The sequence below is a fragment of the Crocodylus porosus genome, unplaced genomic scaffold (genome assembly GCF_001723895.1).
Source record: "Crocodylus porosus isolate Cpor-Errol unplaced genomic scaffold, CroPor_comp1, whole genome shotgun sequence".
In the NCBI taxonomy this organism is placed as follows: domain Eukaryota; kingdom Metazoa; phylum Chordata; order Crocodylia; family Crocodylidae; genus Crocodylus; species Crocodylus porosus.
This window is the reverse complement of record NW_017728936.1, coordinates 284,848-304,901: the sequence shown is the minus strand read 5'-3', so window position 1 is coordinate 304,901 and position 20,054 is coordinate 284,848. Positions and strand designations below refer to the sequence as shown.

Genomic DNA, 20,054 nt, shown 5'->3' with positions numbered 1-20,054 from the left:
TGTATTCTCTCATGGTATTCTCTGCCATGTTGCTGGATGGCTTCCAAGACGATGACCTTGGTATGGAGATCAGGTACCATTTTGATCGAGATATCTTCAACCTATGCAGGCTCCAAGCGAGCTTCAAACACCAGACAGCCACGCTTCACGACTTCCTCTTCGCTGATGACTGTATGTTTTGCGCAGGCTCACAGGCTGACATGCGACGGTACATGGATCTATTCTTATCAGCTTGTGACAACTTCGGACTCACTATTAACAGGAAGGAGACTGAAGTGATGTTTCAACCTGTGCCCGGCACAACACCCCAGGAACCACATGCCTCAGGTAAAGGCCAACAATTGTCGATGGTCGACAAATTTGTCTATCTAGGCAGCACACTCTCCTGTGCTGTCCACATCGATGATGAAGTCAATGCGAGACTAGCGAAAGCTAGCGTGGCCTTTGGCAGACTCTGTAAGTCAGTCTGGGACCACAGAGGCATCAGAATGTCGACAAAATTGAAGGTACAAAGCCATCATTCTCCTGAGCCTCCTCAATGCCTGAGAAACCTGGACTGTCTACCAGCGTCATGTCAAGAAACTAAACCACTTGCACCTGTGCTGCCTGTAAAGATACTAAAGATCAAGTGGCAGGACAAGACTCCAGACACCAAGGTGCTCAGAAGATCAGCTCTCCCAGTATTCACACTCTACTGAAGCTGGCGCAGCTGAGATGGGCCGGCCACCTCTCAAGAGTGCCCAACACTTGCCTGGCGGAGAAAATCTTCTACGGTGAACTATCAAATGGAGTATGCCATCCAGAACAGAGCACTGGCCTTCAAACAGCAACGCACGGTAGATACAATGAGGAAACGCATGGCCAGGAAAATGAAAACCTCTTGTACCCAGTCCTCATCACTTCCCTGCCCCTGCTGCAGCAGACTGTTCAAGGCAAAGATCAGGCTTATAAGTCACCTACATACCCACGCAACCTAACCTCCATCCCCCACCCCTTCCTTTCCCCTTCCTCGCTTTTCTCCTTTTTCCTTTTTTCTCCTTTTCTCTCTCTCCCCGCTCCCCAAATGTGTTCGTCTTTGCCCACGAAGGACAAAAACACAAGGCTTAGCCAGAAAAAAGACAAAGGTGATTTTGACATGACCAGGTACCACCACTGTGAAGGAGACAGACATCAGGAGGAGGAGGAGATGACGATAGGACAGCAGCTGTAAAGAGTCCCTTCCAGGGGCTTATCGGAGGAAGAGCTGAACACCAACACAGACCCCTGACCGCTAGCTGGAGGCAGCCACTCACTAATACCTCTGGTGCTTGGAGGAGGAAATTCTCGAGCATTTTAATGGAAGCCCCTGGGAAGCCCTAGTCATGGTCAGACTGTAAAAGCTTTCCAGAGTGGATCTGGTCATTTACCTTCACCATATTATGCACCTTGTAGGGGGTAATATTAATGTGCTGCCATGGTGAAAAGCTGCCTCAAAAATCTAGCAGCTTTTAAAAAATTTCCCATTGAGCTACAAACCCCTCCATTATAGTGTGTTTGAATGGCCAGCCTAAGATAGAGTACATCCATATACATGATAGTTTGGGTTCTGCTTCAATTCTCTGTCAGACTCATGACACAGTTACTAGGTATTCATAGGGAGCAAGCCAGGAGTGACAGTCTCAGAGAAGGCAACATTTCCTTTTGTTTAGCAGCAATCCAGGCTCTCTGACTAACCTGCTCATTCTTGTAAGAGCCCAAATATTCTGCAACTTTTAATTTGCCCCCAAATTTTCCAGGTTAATGTCTATAAGACTGACACAACAAAAGAGTCTGTTTGATTGACCTTGGTCAGTTATGTATATGTTACTCCTGGCATTAAATAAAGGCCAATATAGGAAACCCATTTTAAAATATTATGGGCCACATCATCCCCTTTCCTAAAACTGGGCACTTTTACACATACTCCAGGTGTGGAGGTAGGGGATGGTGCTTTAATTAAAGCAGCCCTGTGAGCTGCTCTAATTAAAGTCTGGCAGCATCTCATGTATCAGCATCTCTGCCGTTAAAAATGATGGCAGGGACACTTGAACTGAAGCTTGTTCGCTTGCTGCCATTTTTAACCACAGGCACACTGATACCCCAGATGCAGGAGGCTGCTGGAGCACAGTAATTACCATGGTCCAGCAAACTCAATTAATCGGCTGAGTCATGCTCAGCTTAATTGAGTCTGCTCCAACATGCTGTATTTACAGTGTGTCGGAGCAGCCTCCCTGCTCATGTACAGGCACAATCTGAACTAGGAGATTTGCACCTGTCACTCCATCATGGCTTAGAACAGGGGTGGGCAAGATGTGGCCCACCAGGCCAGTCTATCTGGCCCGCAGGGCCCTTAAAAAATTTAGAAAATTAATATTTATCTGTCCCTGGCTGCCAGTCATGTGGCCCTCGATGGCTTGCCAAAACTCAGTAAGCAGCCCTCCGCCCAAAATAATTGCCCGCCGCGGCTTAAAACTTGCTTTCCCAGTGGAAGAACTGGGTGGGTAGGTACAGCTGAGCCCCACAGCCCTTCGCCATCTTCAGATCTGCACAGATTTTAAATTATGCACAGAAGTCTGTGGCTTCTGCCCCACTTCCAGGTACTGCCTTCCTCTGTAACAGCCTGGCTGCCATAGGCAACCTGCTAGCTTTGAGGGGACAGGGCTGAAGGGCTAGAGTTCTTAACTGGTTCCCTGTACATCCAAACCATTCAATTTTATCTCTGCCTCCTTCCAGGACTTTATAGGTAGCGCTGGTCCCATGTTACCCCTCCTCTTCCAACAGTGCATAATCTATCAGTACTCTAATATGCTGATGCCCTGTGAGGACTGATGTAAGCAAGGAGGCCTTAGCAAAATGCCCAGGAAAAAGCCAATCTGCTTAATGGGTTTTTTGCATCAGTTTTTCACCAATCCCAAGGGACAGCCCTGCTCAATATGGTACGGGACGGCCAGGGTGAGGTAGAATTGTTACCCTTCATCAATGTAGACCATATGAAGGAACACCTTGAGAGGCTGGACACCTTCAAGTCAGCTCGCCCAGACAGATTACACCCAAGGGTACTCAGGGAGCTGGCAAGCATCATAGCTCAGCCACTGGCAAAGAACTTTGAGAACTCTTGGCACTCAGGTGAAGTGCCCAAAGACTGGAGGAAGGCCAATGTGGTGCCTATCTTCAAGAAAGGGAGGAAAGTAGATTCGGGGAACTACAGGCCCCTCAGCCTGACCTCTATCCTGGGGAAGAATTGGAAAAAATTATCAAAGGGTCCATTCTTGACAAACTGGCTGATGGCAACATTGTGAAGGATAGCAAGCATGGGTGTGCTGCAGGTAGGTCTTGCCTGACCAATCTCATCTCCTCATCTCCTTCTATGACCAGGCGACATATATTGCCTGGACAAGGGAGAAGAGATTGACATCATGTATCTTGATTTTAAAAAAGCCTTCAATCTGGTGTCCTATGATTACCTCATGGAAAAATTGGCCAACTGCAGCGTTGGCTACATCACAGCCCAATGGCTGGGGAACTGGCTCCGAAGTCAGACCCAAAGTGTGGTAGTCGATAGAAGTAAATCATTGTGGTGCACCATGACCAGTGGGGGTCCCCCAAGGCTCCGTCCTTGGACTTTACTCTTTAACGTCTTTATTAATGATGTGGACATTGGTGTCAGAAGCAGACTAGCCAAGTTCACCATTGACACTAAACTTTGGGGTAAAGCATCCACACCTGAGGACAGGATGGATGATGATTCAGGCCGACCTAGACAGGCTCATAAAATGGGTGGATGAAAACCTGATGGCGTTCAACACTGAAAAATGCAAGGTACTCCACCTTGAGGAAAAAAACCCACAGCACGCTTATAGGCTCGGCTGTGCTACGCTTGCTAGCACCACTGCTGAAAGGGATTTGGAGGTCATGATTGACAACAAGACGAATATGAGCCACCAATGTGATTTTGCAGCTGGTAAAGTGTGCAAAACTCTGGCTTGCATCCATAGATGTTTCTCAAGCAAATCCCAGGATATCATCCTCCCGCTGTACTCGGCCTTGGTGAGGCCACAGCTGGAGTACGGCATCCAATTCTGGGTTCCACAATTTAAAAAGGACATGGAGCAGCTTAACAGAGTCCAGAGGAGAGCCATGTGCATGATCAGAGGGCAGGAGAACAGGCCTTATGATGAAAGGCTGAGAACCATGGGACTCTTTAGCCTGGAAAAGTACAGGCTCAGGGGGGACTTGATGATCTTCCAAGGTCCCTTCCAACCCTAATGTCTATGAATCTATGAATCTATGAAAACACCTGCAGAAAAGGGGTGGAGAAAGCACCTTGTAGGCAGAAGCTGCACCTAGACACAAAGAGGCTGAAATAAACACAGATCATGTTACCAGTCACGTTGATGGTCACTTGGCAGCTGGCATGGCCAAACTCGTTGGAGGCAACACACTGGTAGGTCCCCGAAAAGGCCTGCGAGAGGTTGGTCAGCATCAGTGTCCCTGTTTTTTCATCTTTTAAGGAGGAAAACAACAAAATAATCCTTAGGGTCCTGACAGATATGCAGCTCCCTACTGTAACTCATGGTGCTCCACAGGAAGCACCATGAGTTACAGCGAGCCCTTCAACCTAACAGCTATTCTCTGTTGAACCTGGTGGGGTGGGTTAAATCAAGCTCCACTTTGGAGCCAGCTGGATGTCTGCAGCCTCTCTCCTTGAGCCCCACCCTGCCCCCCAGCTCCAGTGCTGTCTTCAGGATGGGACTTGAGGCCCATCCTTGCTCCCAGGCAGGCTCCCATTTGGAGCGCCTTCATTTGGACCGTTATGTTATGAGGGTTCATTTTTCATATGGATGGGCACTTTGAAAACATTCTGTAGCCATGGACTTGTCAGGACATGGCTGTTGAGCACTTCCAGGGGGCTGATTATGTGACAAATATCACTTCTGTTAGCACCCTTGAAATGCCAGAGAAAGTTCCCTTTCCTGTTGTGCAATCGGAGGGTGAGGGCTCAGCTGGGCCTCTGACCAGGGTAGTCATGCCAGCAGCATACTCTACAGGGAAGGGATCTGCATGCCCTGAGTTGTGTAAAAGAGGGCAAGAGTTGCAACAGGAGGAACCATGGCTACGGACACCCCCGCCCCCGGGCAGATGTCTCTGTCACAGATACCAGAGGAAAACTCCTGTGAGCAAGCAGCAAGGTAGTCCCTTCACTACAGCTGGCCAATGGAAGGAGACATGGTCATATGCACTAGCCTGAGAGAAAGCCTGTCAGAGAAAGAGACTTGCTCTAAGCATCAGCCTAAATAGGGCATGTGCTTTCAGGCCTCAGGGCTCAATGTTCTGGCATAAGGCTGCAAAGGCTGGAAAGGAATTAGCCCTCAGCATCAATAATTTTCTCTTCAGTCATGAAGCTTGTTACCAGTGAGAAAGAGGTTAAATACTGAAGCTAATACTCTGTTTTGGTTAAAGCACTTCAGGTCTGAAGAGAGCAAACTGTTGAGTGCCCAGACAGAGAACATGAGAGCAGAAGCAATGCCCGCAGGCATTTTGGCATGGACTCAGTGAGGTGAGTTCAAGTAAGCTAATCACACTGTGGCTGTTGCAGAGGTAGGTTCAAATGTCCCTGCTGATCTTGTCCAGAGATGAACACAAGCCATCAAGAAAATTCAGAGCCAATATGACCCCAAATGGTCTGTCAGATAGGATGTGCAACATAGCAACTAGCTGCATCTACACATGACCAGCAGCTACTTCACTGTAGCAGTGTGTTCCCTCAGTACAGCATGCTGCTACAGCCAACTAGCTGCTAAAGATAACTGTGCTCAGTGTATGGCACAGTATGGGCTGCTACTGCGCCAGGCTCTAGTACTTCCAAAAGGTAGTACTAAAGCATGGCGCAGTGGCAGCGTCACCATATGGGCACACATAGACATGCCCATAGAGAACTCCCCTGAGCCATGGGAGTGCCCTGTCCAGATCCCTGCTCTGTCTGCCCCACTTGAGGGCCATACACCTGAATCCTCCACCTTCCAGGAGCGTGCCATGAGCACTGGCTTGCGGAGCTGGTTAGTCAGTTGCTCTTGGTCTCTCCTGCTGGAGCTGTTCTACTTTCTACAAATAATTAGTCATTGGGGCAACCTCAGAGAAACCCACTGTAGAACCTGCAGTTTAGGGCACGTACCTGGGAGGGGAAAACTGGTTCAGCCCTCTGGCATGAACGAGTTATGGGTATGGCTTATTTCCCTAGCAGCGTGACTGAGGATTCTGCTGCTGTGGTGCAGACTTACCCTCAGTGTCTGATCCTGAAAACCTGCCCGTAATAACCAACACCTTTCCTCATGCCAATACTTTAATTACAAGAGATCCCTTGTATTTTCTGGAATTATATAAGCTGAAATGTGCTTTCCTGCAGTATGGCATTTAGCTCTTAGATGTCTTTGCATGCTGTCCAGAATTCTAGATAGTCTGTTGTTCCTGGTAAATAAGGCAAAAATGGAAATCAAAAGGTGTAGATACCTTTTTGTGTCTATAGCTGGCTGCTATTTCCTTAATAAATACCTTCTGATTAACAGGACCTGTAACTTCATATCTTGTGATACCCATAAGAAACAGTTGGTGGGACTAGAATCTGATTTTTTCCTTAATTTCTGAAATATTCCTTTTGCTCTGGAGAGTTTCATGGGAATTATAGGGTCTTAAGCCAGACAGCATTTGGCCCCCGGAATCTGTGCAATTCACACCAGTGGAGGAGAGTGAATTTAGCTGTGTGTTTTATGATGGCCTGGTTATTCCCAGTGTTGATCTTTTGGAGTTAGCCAGGATAAGGTGGGGAGGGGAAAGAGACCATCTGCATGTTTCAGATTTAAACTTATCATTCCCCACCCTAAGCAGCTTTGTACACTTGGCTGGGTATTTTTTTTTTACCCTACTCTCAAGCATCAGGCTCATATCTCAGCTGAAGCCAGAATTCTGGGTTGACCCAATCCGGGTTTGTGTCTGTGCTGCTAAAAGATAAAGGGTCTTTAATGAATGCCACATACCTTGTACCATGTTGACCAGTGGCAATGGTGTCTTGGAACCAATGTGTGACCAGGCATAAACTGGGGTGGGTGTACCCTCGGCAGAGTTGCAGGTCAGAGTGGCATCAGACCCAACAGAAGCATATTCAGTCCCTTTACAAACAGGGGTAGAGGGAGGCACTGTAGGGGAATCAGGAGAGAAAATGAGATTGATGCAGTAGGAGACTATAGGTAAAACTGCACATGTGGCTGGGCCCCTGGCATAGCCATCATTGGAAAGCACTGCAGTCACTTTGCCATCCCACTACTGACACTTTGTTTATCCCTGTGTTCAACCATGTTACCTCTACTCGTTCTTCCACTCACACTGTGCTTCACCCCTTCTCTGTCATCTGCTTAGACCTTTATGTGACTCTTGGCACACTACTTCAAAGCACCACACAAATGTGAATGAGATGGGAAAGCTCAAGAGATATCCCAGCCAGGCACCATCCCCTCCTGCTCCTCCCACTTCAGATCTTTCTGCATGGTGAAGTCTTGCCTATCATGCCACAGGGGAGGGGATGCCTTAGGGGCATAACAGCAGGGGTGGGAGCTGGGATGGAGAGGGAGAACCATGCTTTCACATGCCTCCTTTTGTTTGCTCCCCATACTTCAGTACCTTTCTGCTCCTGTGCCTTGCCCAGCCTCTGTGCTAGAATGAGGCTGGGAGGGGGTACCCACTAATGGCGCAATAAGCAGTGAGAGTGTTTCCTTTGGGCTCCAGCAGAAATGTTGTGGACTCAAAAGTGACAGGAGCAGATCAAAATGTCACTGTCTCCCAGCCCTGAAAGCATGAACTTTCAGGGATCAGCCTCACCGGACCTACTCAGGATGTCTGAGAGGATTCCCTTTTAGTGGTAGCTCCCAGACAAGCAAGGTTGGACCCTTAGTAGCATTCGTCGACTTACTCAGCACTGTGAAGTGTATGAGCCCTGAGCCACTGCCATAGAAGTCTGGGGGGTTGTTCACCTCACAGATGTACGTGCCAGCATCTGAAGTACGGACGTTGTCTAGTCTAATGGTTGCATCCCCCGTGGTGGGAGGGCTCTGAAGGAGACTCAGTCGGCTGGCCTGAGAGCCAGGCTTGTACAGCATGTTATTTGTGAAGTAGAGAATCTGCAGAAATGAGACAGTTTGTTTGGGGAAGCTTTAGAAATCTGGGGTGAACGCAGCAGTATGCAACGAGAGAAGGGCTAAGAGCTAACTTGCCGTCCAGCAGCATTTGTGTCGAATTAATCTCAAAGGACACAGCTTGGGAGAATTAATTAAGGTGAAAGCTGCAAGGACACATAATGACTAGGTGAAAGGCACACTAGAGAGCATGCAGAAGAGGATAAGAATAAACTAGAAGGGAAATGACAACAAAGGAGAGGCTGATCCAGCAGCGAGACAGCCCTCTGTTTATAGAGTGCTTAGACCAGCCCAGAGCAAACTTTTGCATTGCTTTAAAAAAGCCCTTATAGAATTTTACACACGGACAAAGACAGAAAATAGTGAGGCATGAGACATAGAGCAGGACAGTCCACATGAACAGGACCAAGAACTCATCCACAATGTACAATCTTCCAGTGGACCATCCCATCCACCCCATTTCTATGAGCAATGTACACCACTGGAACATAAGGGCAAGAGCATGAGACCTCCTCAGACACAGATCTGGGACTCTTCCTTCCAACCAATGCCACACTCGCTTACCAGATCTCGCCTGGGAGTGAGTATGGATTATAAAGCTACTGTCTGTATAAGGGGATTCATATAAAGGGAGGCTAAGGACTTATTTGGGTGGCTAACAATAATGTCCAGCCTTACTGGTACAGGTTCTCAGTGCCTGCTGCGATCTGCCTTGGGGTTTGTGGTCTACCTCTCACACTACCAACTGTCTGCCTGGGCTTGATGTACTCCCAAGTTCACAACAGTCCCTGGGGCAGATACTTAGAGTGCTGATTCCCCCGCTAGGGCTTGGTGTGGTATTTCACAGTCACAGACTTTAAGGGAAGAAAGAAGCGCAGATCCTGCCTATCACAACAGAGCGTCACCCTACTGTTCCTGTAACAAGCTATTCCAGAAAGGTGTCTTGATTTGAAGAATGGACACTCCGTCATGTCTCCTGGCATTATGTACTGATGATTAATCATCCACTCTGATGAACGCTGTATACTACATCTTGCTGGCTGGGGATTGGGAGGTGTTAATGTTAATCACTCAGCAGCATCAAGCATTGGGTCAGAGCAAAGGCCACAGGGACATGAACAAGCAAACCTTTTTCATTTGGTCTGTTCAGAGACAACCAGCCAGACAAGAACAAACAGGCCAAGGCCAAACCTGCAATCCAGAGTCCTTGGCTGGCCCCAAAAGATCTTCCCCGTTAGCCACTTATTTGCTGCAGTAGGCAGGCAGCTGACACATCTGTCCTGACCTTCCCAATTTGCCAGACCAGCCTCACCATGAAACACTTGGTACCTCCCCTCATCCCATGATCATAGACTCATAGAAAGTTAGGGCTGGAAGGACCTCAGGAGGTCATCGAGTACAACTACTGCTCAAAGCAGGACCAGCCTCAACTATCTCAATCTAGCCAAGGCTTCATCTAGCCAGGTCTTAAAAACCTCTGAAGATGGAGATACCACAGCCTCTCTGGGTAACCTGTTCCAGTGGTTTACAACCCTCCTAGTGACAAAGTTTTTCCTAATATCTAAACTAGACTCCCCTTGTTGCAACTTGAGACCATTGCTTCTTGTTCTGTCATCTTCCACCAGTGAGAACAGTCCAGCTCCATCCTTTTTTGAAACCCCCTTCAGGTAGTTGAAGGCTGCTATTAAATCCCCTCTCAGTCTTCTCTTCTTTAGACTAAATAAGCTCAGTTTTCTCAGCCTCTCCTCAGAAATCATGGGCCACAGCCCCCTAACCATTTTCATTGCCCTCTGCTGGATTTTCTCCACTCTGTCCACATTCTTTCTGTAGTGGGGCGGGGGGAGGCGAGCAAAACTGGACACAGTACTCCAGATGTGGCCTCCTCAGTACTGAATAGAAGGGAATAATCATTTCCCTTGTTCTGCTGGCAATTGTCATACCAATGCAGCCCAGTATGCAGTTAGCCTTCTTGGCAAAAAAGGCACACTGTTGGCTCATATTCAGCTTATCGTCCAGGTCCTTTTCTGCAGGAAATTGGACCTCAGTCTGTGCTGGTGCATGGGCTTGTTCTGCCCTAAGTGCAAGACTCTGCACTTGTCCTTATTGAATTTCATGAGATTTCCTTTAGTCCCATCCTCCAATTTGTCTAGGTGTCTTTGAATCCTAACCCTACCCTCCAGCATAACCCTACTCCCCTAACCCTATTCCCTGCAGCTTAGTGTCATCTGCAGACTTGCTGAGGGTGTACTCTATGCCATTTTCCAGGTCATTGATGAAGATATTGAACAAAACTGATCCCAGGACTGACTCCTGGGACACTCCACTTTATACCAGCTGCCAACTAGACATCAAGCCACTGACTACCTCTGAGCCTGATGCTCCATCCAGTTTTCTATCCACCTTACAGTCCATTCATCCAGCCCATACTTCCTTAGCTTGCCTGCAAGGATGTTGTGGGAGACTGTATCAAAAGCCTTGACGGTGTGTGTGAATGTGTGGGTGGGTGGTTGGCATGCATGAGAGGAGATAAGAAAACGGGGAGAGAGACATTAGTACTGTTGTTTAACACACAACTACAGAGACTGCAGCATTGAGCACGATATAAGTATGTGTATAGAGCAGAATAAAATAAAACTGTGGTATGACAGGCCACTGGGGGTGATCACTAGTTTGATCCATTATGAGAATTCCTGCGATTCATAGTGGCCTTCTTCTTTGTCACATTAAGTATTTCATAGGCATTGATGAATTTGTGACCACAGAATCTCTGACGGCTTGGGAAGCGTCTTCCCTGATATGCAGGTGGGAAAATGAGTCACAAAGAGGAATGCACTTGCCAAAGGTGACATGGGAAGCCTGTGGCAGAGGCAGGTATGGAACCTAGCTAGCATAAACTTCAGCTGAAGGCTTTAATTATAAAACTGTCCTTCGCCTCCATGGATCCCATTGGCTGTTTTCATTAGGTTTCTGAAACAACAGTGCCATCATGCAAGCCACTCAGCGCCAGGCAAGCAACTGTCATTCTTACTGCATTATTGCGTGTACCTCTGACCCCTTGCCTTCCCTAGACTCCTTGGCCAATCCTGGTTCCAGCCCTACAAGGCGGTAAGTAATTTCACTGGTACCAATGCTAGCCCAGGGACAAATCACTCAGAGCCAAGGACCTCTTCATGCTGGCAGCAGCCCCAAGACTCAGTCAAATTAGAGCCAAGATAAAACGCTACCATTATTTCCATTAGAACATTTTAACCATATTGACTTGGCTCAAGGAAAGATTTGGGAACATAACAAAGATTTTCATTTCGGTTCAAAGTCCTTTTTTAATTGAAAAAATGGAAACTTCATTGAAACCAAACTGTTTTCAGAATTGGTTCAAAAATATTGACTAGTGCTAATGAAAAGTTCCCCTTGGCTTGTTCCTGTTGTCCTATAATGTTACAGGCAAACCAGCAGTTCGGCAGGGAGCTATAAACTTCACTAACCTCCTTCATCATCTCTTTGCCACCCTGGCAGAGTCTTGAATTCCCCCCATCTGGCTTGTCCTGGGCTGGAAGCAGGAATACTTTAGAGACCACCTCTGAAGCAAGTCCCAAGGCTCCAGCCCCTGTCCCCTGCCCCTCACCTGTTTCCCCATCTCTGGTGCTGTTGAGAGTGGTGCAAACCTCCACTCCAGTATGAAGTTCTTGCTGACTGAAGTTTTATAGTGACAACAAAGTTCCACACTGGAGCCTTCTTTCTGCATCACTTGGTCTGTTGGTATCGTCACCTCCACGCACGGCCCAGAATCTGTTCAGGAGAAAAAATGGTTCCATCGTCTCTAGCTTGTCACTGCACATCTGCTGCAGCCTCCTCTCCAGCTTCCACAGCTGGAGCCTCCTGCCCCCACCCTCTTTCCAGATGCTGCTCCTAACATAGTCTTCTTGCACATTGCTTTTACGACAGTTTCTTCTCCGGTGCTCTCCCCGACTGCATTTTCCACTGCATCAGATGAACATCAGATGAACAGGCCAAAGGGTTTGGAGTTTCACATGAGGAAAGGATGAGGGAGCAAGGCATGTTTAGTTTGGAGAAAAGGAGATTAAGAAGTGGTGGACTGTTGCTGTAACCATGATGTGCAAGAAACAATGCTTTGGGAAATATGCAAGAAACAATGCTTTGGGTGATATCTTTTATTGAACAAATGTGGGGACTTCTTGCTTCTTCCCCAGAACTGAGGCAGGGTGCTCTGTGCCCCAAAGCTTGTCTAACATCTCTCTCAAGTATATATTGATCCAATAAAAGAAATCACCACAAAACCTTGCTTCTTTCAGCTTAAGGGACATTTTAGCTGTCATCACGTATTTGAAAGCTGCCATAAAGGAGATGGAGGACAACTGTTCTCCCTTGCCACAACAGCCAGGACACAAAAGAAATCAGTTTATACTAAATCCCAGAAAAAAACAAAACAATATTCCCATCAGAACGGTTGGATGCCAGGACCAGCTGCCCAGGGAAACCATGGCATCTATGTTATTGGAGGTATTCAAGAACAGGCTGGATAGACTTCTGTCTGCGTCTGTGAAGGTGGCTGGACTAGAGCAAGGCTGTCCAGCTGGCAACCCACAGGTTGCATGCAGCCTGTGAAGGATTAAACTGCAGTCTGTGGGGCTTGTTATGGCTGCTGGGACGGCTACACTGGCACTGCTCTGGACCCCAGGGAGTGAACACCGCCCCCGCACCCACTTGCCCACTGCTGAATGTAGGGTCTTCAGTCTGGGTTCAAGAGCCATGCCAACTCAATGGCTGTAGTAGCTACACTGACAAGCTGCTGGTCCACTAAATCTGGCCTGCAGGGCCAAATAAGTTGGACAATCCTGGACTGGAGAACTACTGAATTCTGTTCCAGCCTAATCCAGCCAGATTGTACTTGTATCTTGTCCTGTCCCTCCACGATTTAATCCTGCCCTTCCCAGCTAGTCCACTACAAATCCCCCAGTCATTTGAAGCACTTCTAAACTGGAGCATTTCAGTACCAGATAAATGTTCAAGCCCCTTCCAACTGGATCATTTAAAAACCATGCTGTAGTCAGTATTGCTGAGGTACACTACAGCCAAGGGGCTGGAGAGCAGGCATCCCAGCATGCCTCTCAGCCTTTCATCCACAACCCCCTGGAGGCTTCTGATGATAGCTGAGTGGATCTTTAAAGGTATCTGAGTGGACCTTTAAGGGTACCTGAGCCCAGGTTTATACTCAGTGCCGTTGCCAGATTTGACTGAATGGGGTTTCTGAACTGCACCAAAGTCTCATCCATTGATGGTGCCCACATTCCCATCCTACACCCAGTGCATAGTCACTCAGAGTACATTGTGTTGCAGGGTGTCATGGATCACTGGGCATAGCTCATCCACATGACTACCTGGTGACTGGGCAATATCCATGATGCCAGGGCGTTCAAGAACCCTAAACTGGTGCCCTCTGAAAACATGGGGTGTGTTAGCTCATGGTACTTCTAGCCTAGAACTGGAAGGGGTGATGACTTGCCCTTATGTGAGTGGAAGCCTCTGTTAAAATCTATAAAACCATCTTCCACCTTGTCTTTCTTTGTATTCCTCTTCACCATATGGCCTGACAGGCAGTGCCAGCTGAGACTAGCCATGCCACGGGTGACTGGTGACCACGGGCTGAGAACTGTTCATGTGGCTAGTCTGTGCTAAACCCCTCTATTCCTTTACCATCCTGGCTTGTACCTTACTAGTCCCCCGCTCTGGCAGTTCTTGTTCTGACTATAAGCCTGTTGGGCATTTACCACATATTTGTACCTTCCTGAGGACAATCAGGCTCTAACAAGTTACTGCCTCTAGAAATTGCTGCAAGATTGCAAGCTCTCTGGGGCAGGGACTGCCACTGCTCTCTGACTGTACAGTGCCCAGCACAGTGGTGCCCTGCTCCCAAATGGGTACTGTGGGCAGCTCCCGGGAATAAATATTGATTATTGCTACTGATCACAAGAGCTGATGCACTTCAGGTAAATCATGATCCTAAAAACTGTTTTGTTCTTTTTCTTTTCTGCTTTGTCAAACTTTGCCGGAGTTCGTGCAGGGGGTCCATCACAAGGGAGGAAGGGGGAGAGGGAAGATGGACAGTGACCTCCGGATGACAGGAAGAGCAGGTGCAAGAAGACAGCCCTGCTGGCTTGACACTGTGAAACTATTAAGCATAATGAAGAGCACAATTTCTCCAACCTGCTTTGCAGTGTCAGGAGCTAGGTTCAGCAACAGTGGGCAGTAGCAGTGTGAGGCAAAAGAACTGAGCGAGGAACCCCTGGGAACCTCTCTGGGCAAACTCACTGCATACTTTAAGCTACTGGATGATGTACGCAAAGGGGAGATTTTAACCCCCAGCTCTGATGGGTAACAAGTGCGGCTGAATGTCAGGGAACAGGAGTGGATAGTACTCTTCATGTAGCTTGCAAACCCTCTATTATTGCTTGCTGCGTTCTGTCTTCGAAATGACTTCAAACTACCTAGACCAGGGAGGCACAAGACTAGACCTCGTATGTGGCATATATTTAGAACAACACTGTTATTTGGCCCATGTATTTCTTTCACACAGTGGCTATAATGTAATGAGCAAAGACTCACTGTTACATGTTAGCAGCCAGGTGCCTGTTTGGTTAGGGAAGTAATTCTCAACCTTTTGGACTCAAGACACCCCTCACTGAATTTGAGGCACCCCTCCATAACTTGTGCAAATTCAGTGGCATCCAGTTTCAAAAACTAATTTATATATTACAGTGCTTACCCACTTGCAGAAGCCCAAACCTGTGCATATCTACTTAGGTTATTTGATAATCCCCTCACACCTCACAGCACACTTCAAAGCATCATGTGAACCCCAGAGTGCCTTAGCACCCTGGTTGAGAATCACTGGACTAGATAAACCCAAACCACAGGAAAGGCTCCCCAACACTTTCTATATAGCCATATACTGAGAACTACACCCTCTAGGTTCTTCAGATTCCTCTATCCACCTCTTGCAAGAAAGGAGTTTATTTGAATGTAAATGATATCTCTAAATCCTAGGCACATAATGTACTTGCCCAGGTGTGTACATAAAGGAGTGGAATCACCGCCTAATCTCACTATGTAGCCAGGTCCAGGCCCACCCCAGATCTCCCTTGCTTGTTTCTCCCCCGACACGTCATCCTGTTGGATTTCTGAGGCCGGGGCCTGTCCTGTCTGCTCAGAATTGCCTAGAACGTGGTTGGGCAGGAACATCAAAAGAAAACTTAGAACAGGAGCTCAGGAGGTATTGACCATGAGCAGAAGGAAAAGGCTGGCAAGGCACAGCAGGACAAGGTGTTAGATTTCAGGGGCAGGAAGTCTAATTATGTAGAAAAACTGGTGAATACATAGGAGGAGGCAGAGCAAGAGAAGTGGGGAACACCCAAGAGAGAGAACTGTATTCACTGTGGCTTCTCAAGAGACTGCAGTTAAACGTAGGGCAGAAATCTATTTCTCTTTCTGCTTCTAAATAGCAGTTTTCTAATCATGTAAACGACCTATTTGTCATTTGTACACAGGCGGTGATTGTATTACCCCTTGTAACGGGGGGGGGGGACCTGTGCCTGTTACTGAGACTAAAGCTACGCAGTGGAGCTAAGTGGCTGCAAGGCAGTGCAGAGCGGTAGCTTACAGAGGAGCAAGCTGCAGTGAGAAAAGGCTGCAGAGTGGGTAATAGAAAAGCCCTGTGCCTGGTCCAGGACAGCAGAGATCAGGTGATGGGAAGAGGGGAGGGGCCCTTGGCAATATAAGCCTGACTTTTGGGCTAGAAATCATATTCTGACCCAGATCCTTGTGGGAGAAGAATTTCACCTGTAGATAAGTTAAACAGGCTTAAGGTTTATGTTGCTGTTTGATTATGTGTTGGGCTGTGAGGCATGGGGTGGCTAGAGAGGGGTGAATAAGAAGTCATTAGGGTGCTGAATATTTCTTTTGCAAAAAAGGGTAATAGTCTTTTGGACCCAGTAAAAGTGTCCAACAGAGGGTGTTACATGATAGGTGGTTGGGGGTAGCTGATGATGGGTGTTTGAGCACAGGATCTGTGCCCAGTGAGCTGATGTAGGGCTGACCAGAAAGAGCCTGGAAGAATGTTCAAACTGGTAAGGAAGGAAACACCTGGAAGACTGCTGCTAGAGCAGTCTCTTGAATACATACAGTACTGAAAATGTGGCAGGTGAAACAGCTGGAGGTGATGCAGAGACCAGACAGCATCCCAAGTAGACTCTCTGCCAGAGGGCATCTGACTCTGGAGCCCTGAACCTGCTACTCCCAGCAGTGTGGATGCATAAGCATGGAAGTGTAGAGTGAGCCTGTGCAGTAAGCTACACAATAGCTGGACAAATACACCCACCCATTCTGAACTTGTACTTACATTTAAGTCCTGAAAATGTAGTTGGCCAGAAATGTATGACTTTCAGCTCTTGAACTGAAGAGAGGGCAGATCCTACCAGGCTTTGGTATCAGTAGGTGAGGGGTTAGGGCACTTCTCTAGGAAACAAGAAACCTAGGATCTAGTGCTCCTTCTCCCTTGTCCACAGAGTGTTTGACTCCGTCTCTGGCTTCCCAGCATAGTGCTCTAATTGCCAGTGTCCCTTTTGAAACTGTCACCGTCCCTTGCATGCAGTTCTTCATTTTTTTGTGGGTTGTAGTGCTGTAGGAAAGCTTCTGCCCCACTGGCATATGCCCTTGCCTCTTTGCTAGGCCCTTTATATCTTGGCTGGCCAGGGGCACAGCTTCAAAAGGAGCACTTAAACAAAAGTAGCAGGCAATGCTTAGCCTGTGGTGGGGTGGTTAGACCCTTGCACAACTTCATTGAAAGGGCCCTGAGGAGGGACAAATTTGGGGAGTGCCAGGGACTGGATTCTTGACTCGGGTCCATGTAAGCCAGGAACGATTGCTGGAGCTGGTGGAGCTATGCTGTGAGGGAGAGACAGACCACGGAACTGGGATATCCCAGTAATTCTTGTACTGCCCTGACATGCTCTCTGTCCTCACCCCTCATGCTGCACCCCTGGACACTCACCCCCACATGTGTGCACTCCTGCTTCTGCCATCTGTATACGTGCACCCCTCTTCCCTTCCTCCTTCCTGCTGCTGCCCAGCCCAGTGGCTTGTGGAGGAGGGGGTCTCATGCTGTCCCTCTTGTTCCCTTTCTTCACATCCCTGCTGCAGCCATGTTTACTCCACAGTTTGGGTGACTTGGATTTAGGTAGGTCAGAGGAGTTGGGCAGCTAGAAAGTACCCAGGTCCAGGTGGTCTGAGCAAAGGGTTGGGACTGGGGAACACCCTATGACTGTGGCTGGAACTATCCAGGCTCCCTCCGGCTGGGCAATGGGGAGGGCGAGGGTCCGGTTTGCACACTGTCAGGTCGGGCAGCTTCCATACCACCATGTGTGGCTCTCAGCTGGAGTAGTGGAAGCCCCACGTGGAGGCACGGTGCTGGCCTGGCCTGGCCTGGCCTGATGGCGTACGGTTCCTGCCTGCAGTGTTGGGAGCCCCATGTGTTGGCATGGAGCCAGTCTGGTCTGGCTCAAAAGTGCATGCCAGCGAACTAGGCCAGGCTGGCTTCATGCACTGTCAGTGGGCTCTGGCTGCTCTGGGCCATGAGCACCCCAAGGGTCTGCTGTTGCTGCTGCTGCCACTGGTGATGGAGGGGGCTGTGCACCATAGGGGGGCTATACCCACTGATGATAAAACCCACACCCACCCACCCACAAGCCCCCCTGCAGGCAGGACCTCCCCTCCCCACTCACCAGCTCTGCCATCACACTCGGTGCCTCCACATGGGGCTCCCAGCTGGAGTGCCGGGAGCCCCACGGAGGCGGAGGCACAGGGCCTGCCTGGTCTGATGGCACATGAGCTCTGAATGCCTGCCTCCCACTGGATGTCAGAGGGGCAGCTGTGGGCCAGTAATTGTTTTTTGGAGGGGTCCTCTGGGCTCGATAGAATGACCTGGTGTGCCAGATCTGGTCCACGGGTCATATTTTGCCCACCTCTGGGTTAAATGCATGCTGTCACAGCCAGATTAACCCAGCCAGAAGCCAGGCATCCAGGAAAAGTCTATGACCCTCCCCCCACCAGTCCTAACCAGCCTGTTAAATTTGGTGTGGAAGCAGCAGGGATGTGCCTAGGACATCAGCACCCTGCCAGGTGCTGGGTCCTGATCCTGGGCACTCCCATAATGGAAACATGACTGACTCTAGGCAGAGCATTTAGGGAGGCTGTGATCTGCAGAAACAGGTGAAACAGGGCTCTTGGAGTCTGAGCAAGAAGTCACATACCCAAAATTCAGATCTGTGAAGAGGGTTCCCTGCCTGTGCTTAATAGTACCCATAGCACCCAGTCCCAGGCAAACTCCCACCATGCGCATGCATCGTCTGTCCCCAGCACTCACCAAAGAGCAAGGTGAAGGCCAAAGCTAGGCAGCAGAGCCGTGAGCTGGAGAGTGGGTTCCCAGCCATGTCCTCAGACACTGTTATCTGGGCAGTCCAAGCCGAAACTGTGCAGGAGGTATGTGCTGTTTACCTTTTTGCTCAGGCAACGCAAACACCTGGCGTGAGGCTCTGACTCATGCAAGCTGAGGCCACCACTGATACCGGACTATGCAACAGTGACAGCAGAAAGGCCTCGGGGTCTTCATGGAGGGGCCAGCCCTCCCCATTCACAGGAGCAACCCCTGCCCCTCCACAACTCCCCCTGGCACAGTCAAGGGGAAGGCTTCAGCACCGACAGGAGGCTGGGTAGCAGGGGAACAGGGTGTGGGGCAGAGGTGGGCTTTTCACAGGAAGGCCTTGGGATGAAGATTGTGGTCGTTTCATCCCAGAGACTGGCACAAGCTTCAGGAGATGCTCCACCTGGCTTTTGCTAATGCACTGTGGGGGGAAGTTAATCTGTAACAGGGCTCCAGAAATAGATGCTGCAGCTTCTTAGACCCCACCAGTACAAACAGCACCACTGAGATAAGTCATGAAAAAAGCTGTACAGGAACAGGTTTCATCAACATGACACAGCGGCCCTGTGATGTTTGGCCTCCAAGTCAGGGGAGCTTTTTCAATGCAGCTGAGATCAGCCTGGTCAAGGTAGAAATCTTGGGGCTATAAATAACATTTGGGCATCCTATCACTACAGCTGTAGATCCCCAAATTTAGGCTAAACATAGTAGGGTATAAGTAGTACTGAAATACCTGCTGGGGATACAAACAACAGACTCTTCTGCCAGGCTGTGGAGCAGGCGCCTAGTGATGCCTGCCAGGATGGAGGTATTTGTTTGGAGTCCCAGGGCTATGATTTGGGACTGTGATTCCCTGGAGCTGTGAGGGGTCAAGTCCTGGCCGTGCTCGGGAAGAACGCGCAGGGTTCCCTGTGCCCAATCTAGTCTAGAAAAGTGGATGGGGCCAGCCCAGGGATGTAGGCTAGGGTGTTTATCAGGGCAAGGGCTTTAGTCATTTGTCTATTCTGCTCCTGACTCTAGTTTGGCATCAGCTTTGGAAGCCAGGAGAAAGCCCTGAATCCTTGAAAGCATCAGGATTTAGCAGGGGACAATCAAACACGATGCCCAAATGCTCCATGGTAGGGACTCAACAGAGCCAAGTTGGGATGAGGGTGTGACTCAGTAATGAAGCACTGATGCCAGTCAGCAAGGTCTTACGTCCTCTGGACCAGGCAAATGGTGTTCGCCGGCTCAGAAACTTGAACAAGCCTCCCTGAGAACGCTGGCCTGGGGCTGGGAGCTGGCAACAGGAGTTTGAAAGCTTGGCTGAATGTACAACAGGAAGGCAAAGAGGTTCATTGGCATTAAAACATTGTTTTTTG

At 48.9% G+C, this 20,054-nt stretch overlaps 1 protein-coding gene across 1 annotated transcript in view; it reads right to left on the bottom strand.

Annotated features, from left to right (window-relative positions):
- The window catches only part of VSIG2 (V-set and immunoglobulin domain containing 2), a 19,692-nt gene extending 6,200 nt beyond the window's left edge, over positions 1–13,492 (bottom strand). The window contains exons 1-5 of the mRNA XM_019546893.1: positions 13,414–13,492; positions 11,824–11,987; positions 7,979–8,186; positions 7,050–7,208; positions 4,402–4,521 (exon numbers count right to left, since the gene is read on the bottom strand). Of these exons, the coding sequence (XP_019402438.1) occupies positions 4,402–4,521; positions 7,050–7,208; positions 7,979–8,186; positions 11,824–11,987; positions 13,414–13,492 (730 nt within the window). The remainder of the gene's footprint in view (positions 1–4,401; positions 4,522–7,049; positions 7,209–7,978; positions 8,187–11,823; positions 11,988–13,413) is intronic.
- Between the last annotated feature and the right edge of the window lie 6,562 nt (positions 13,493–20,054).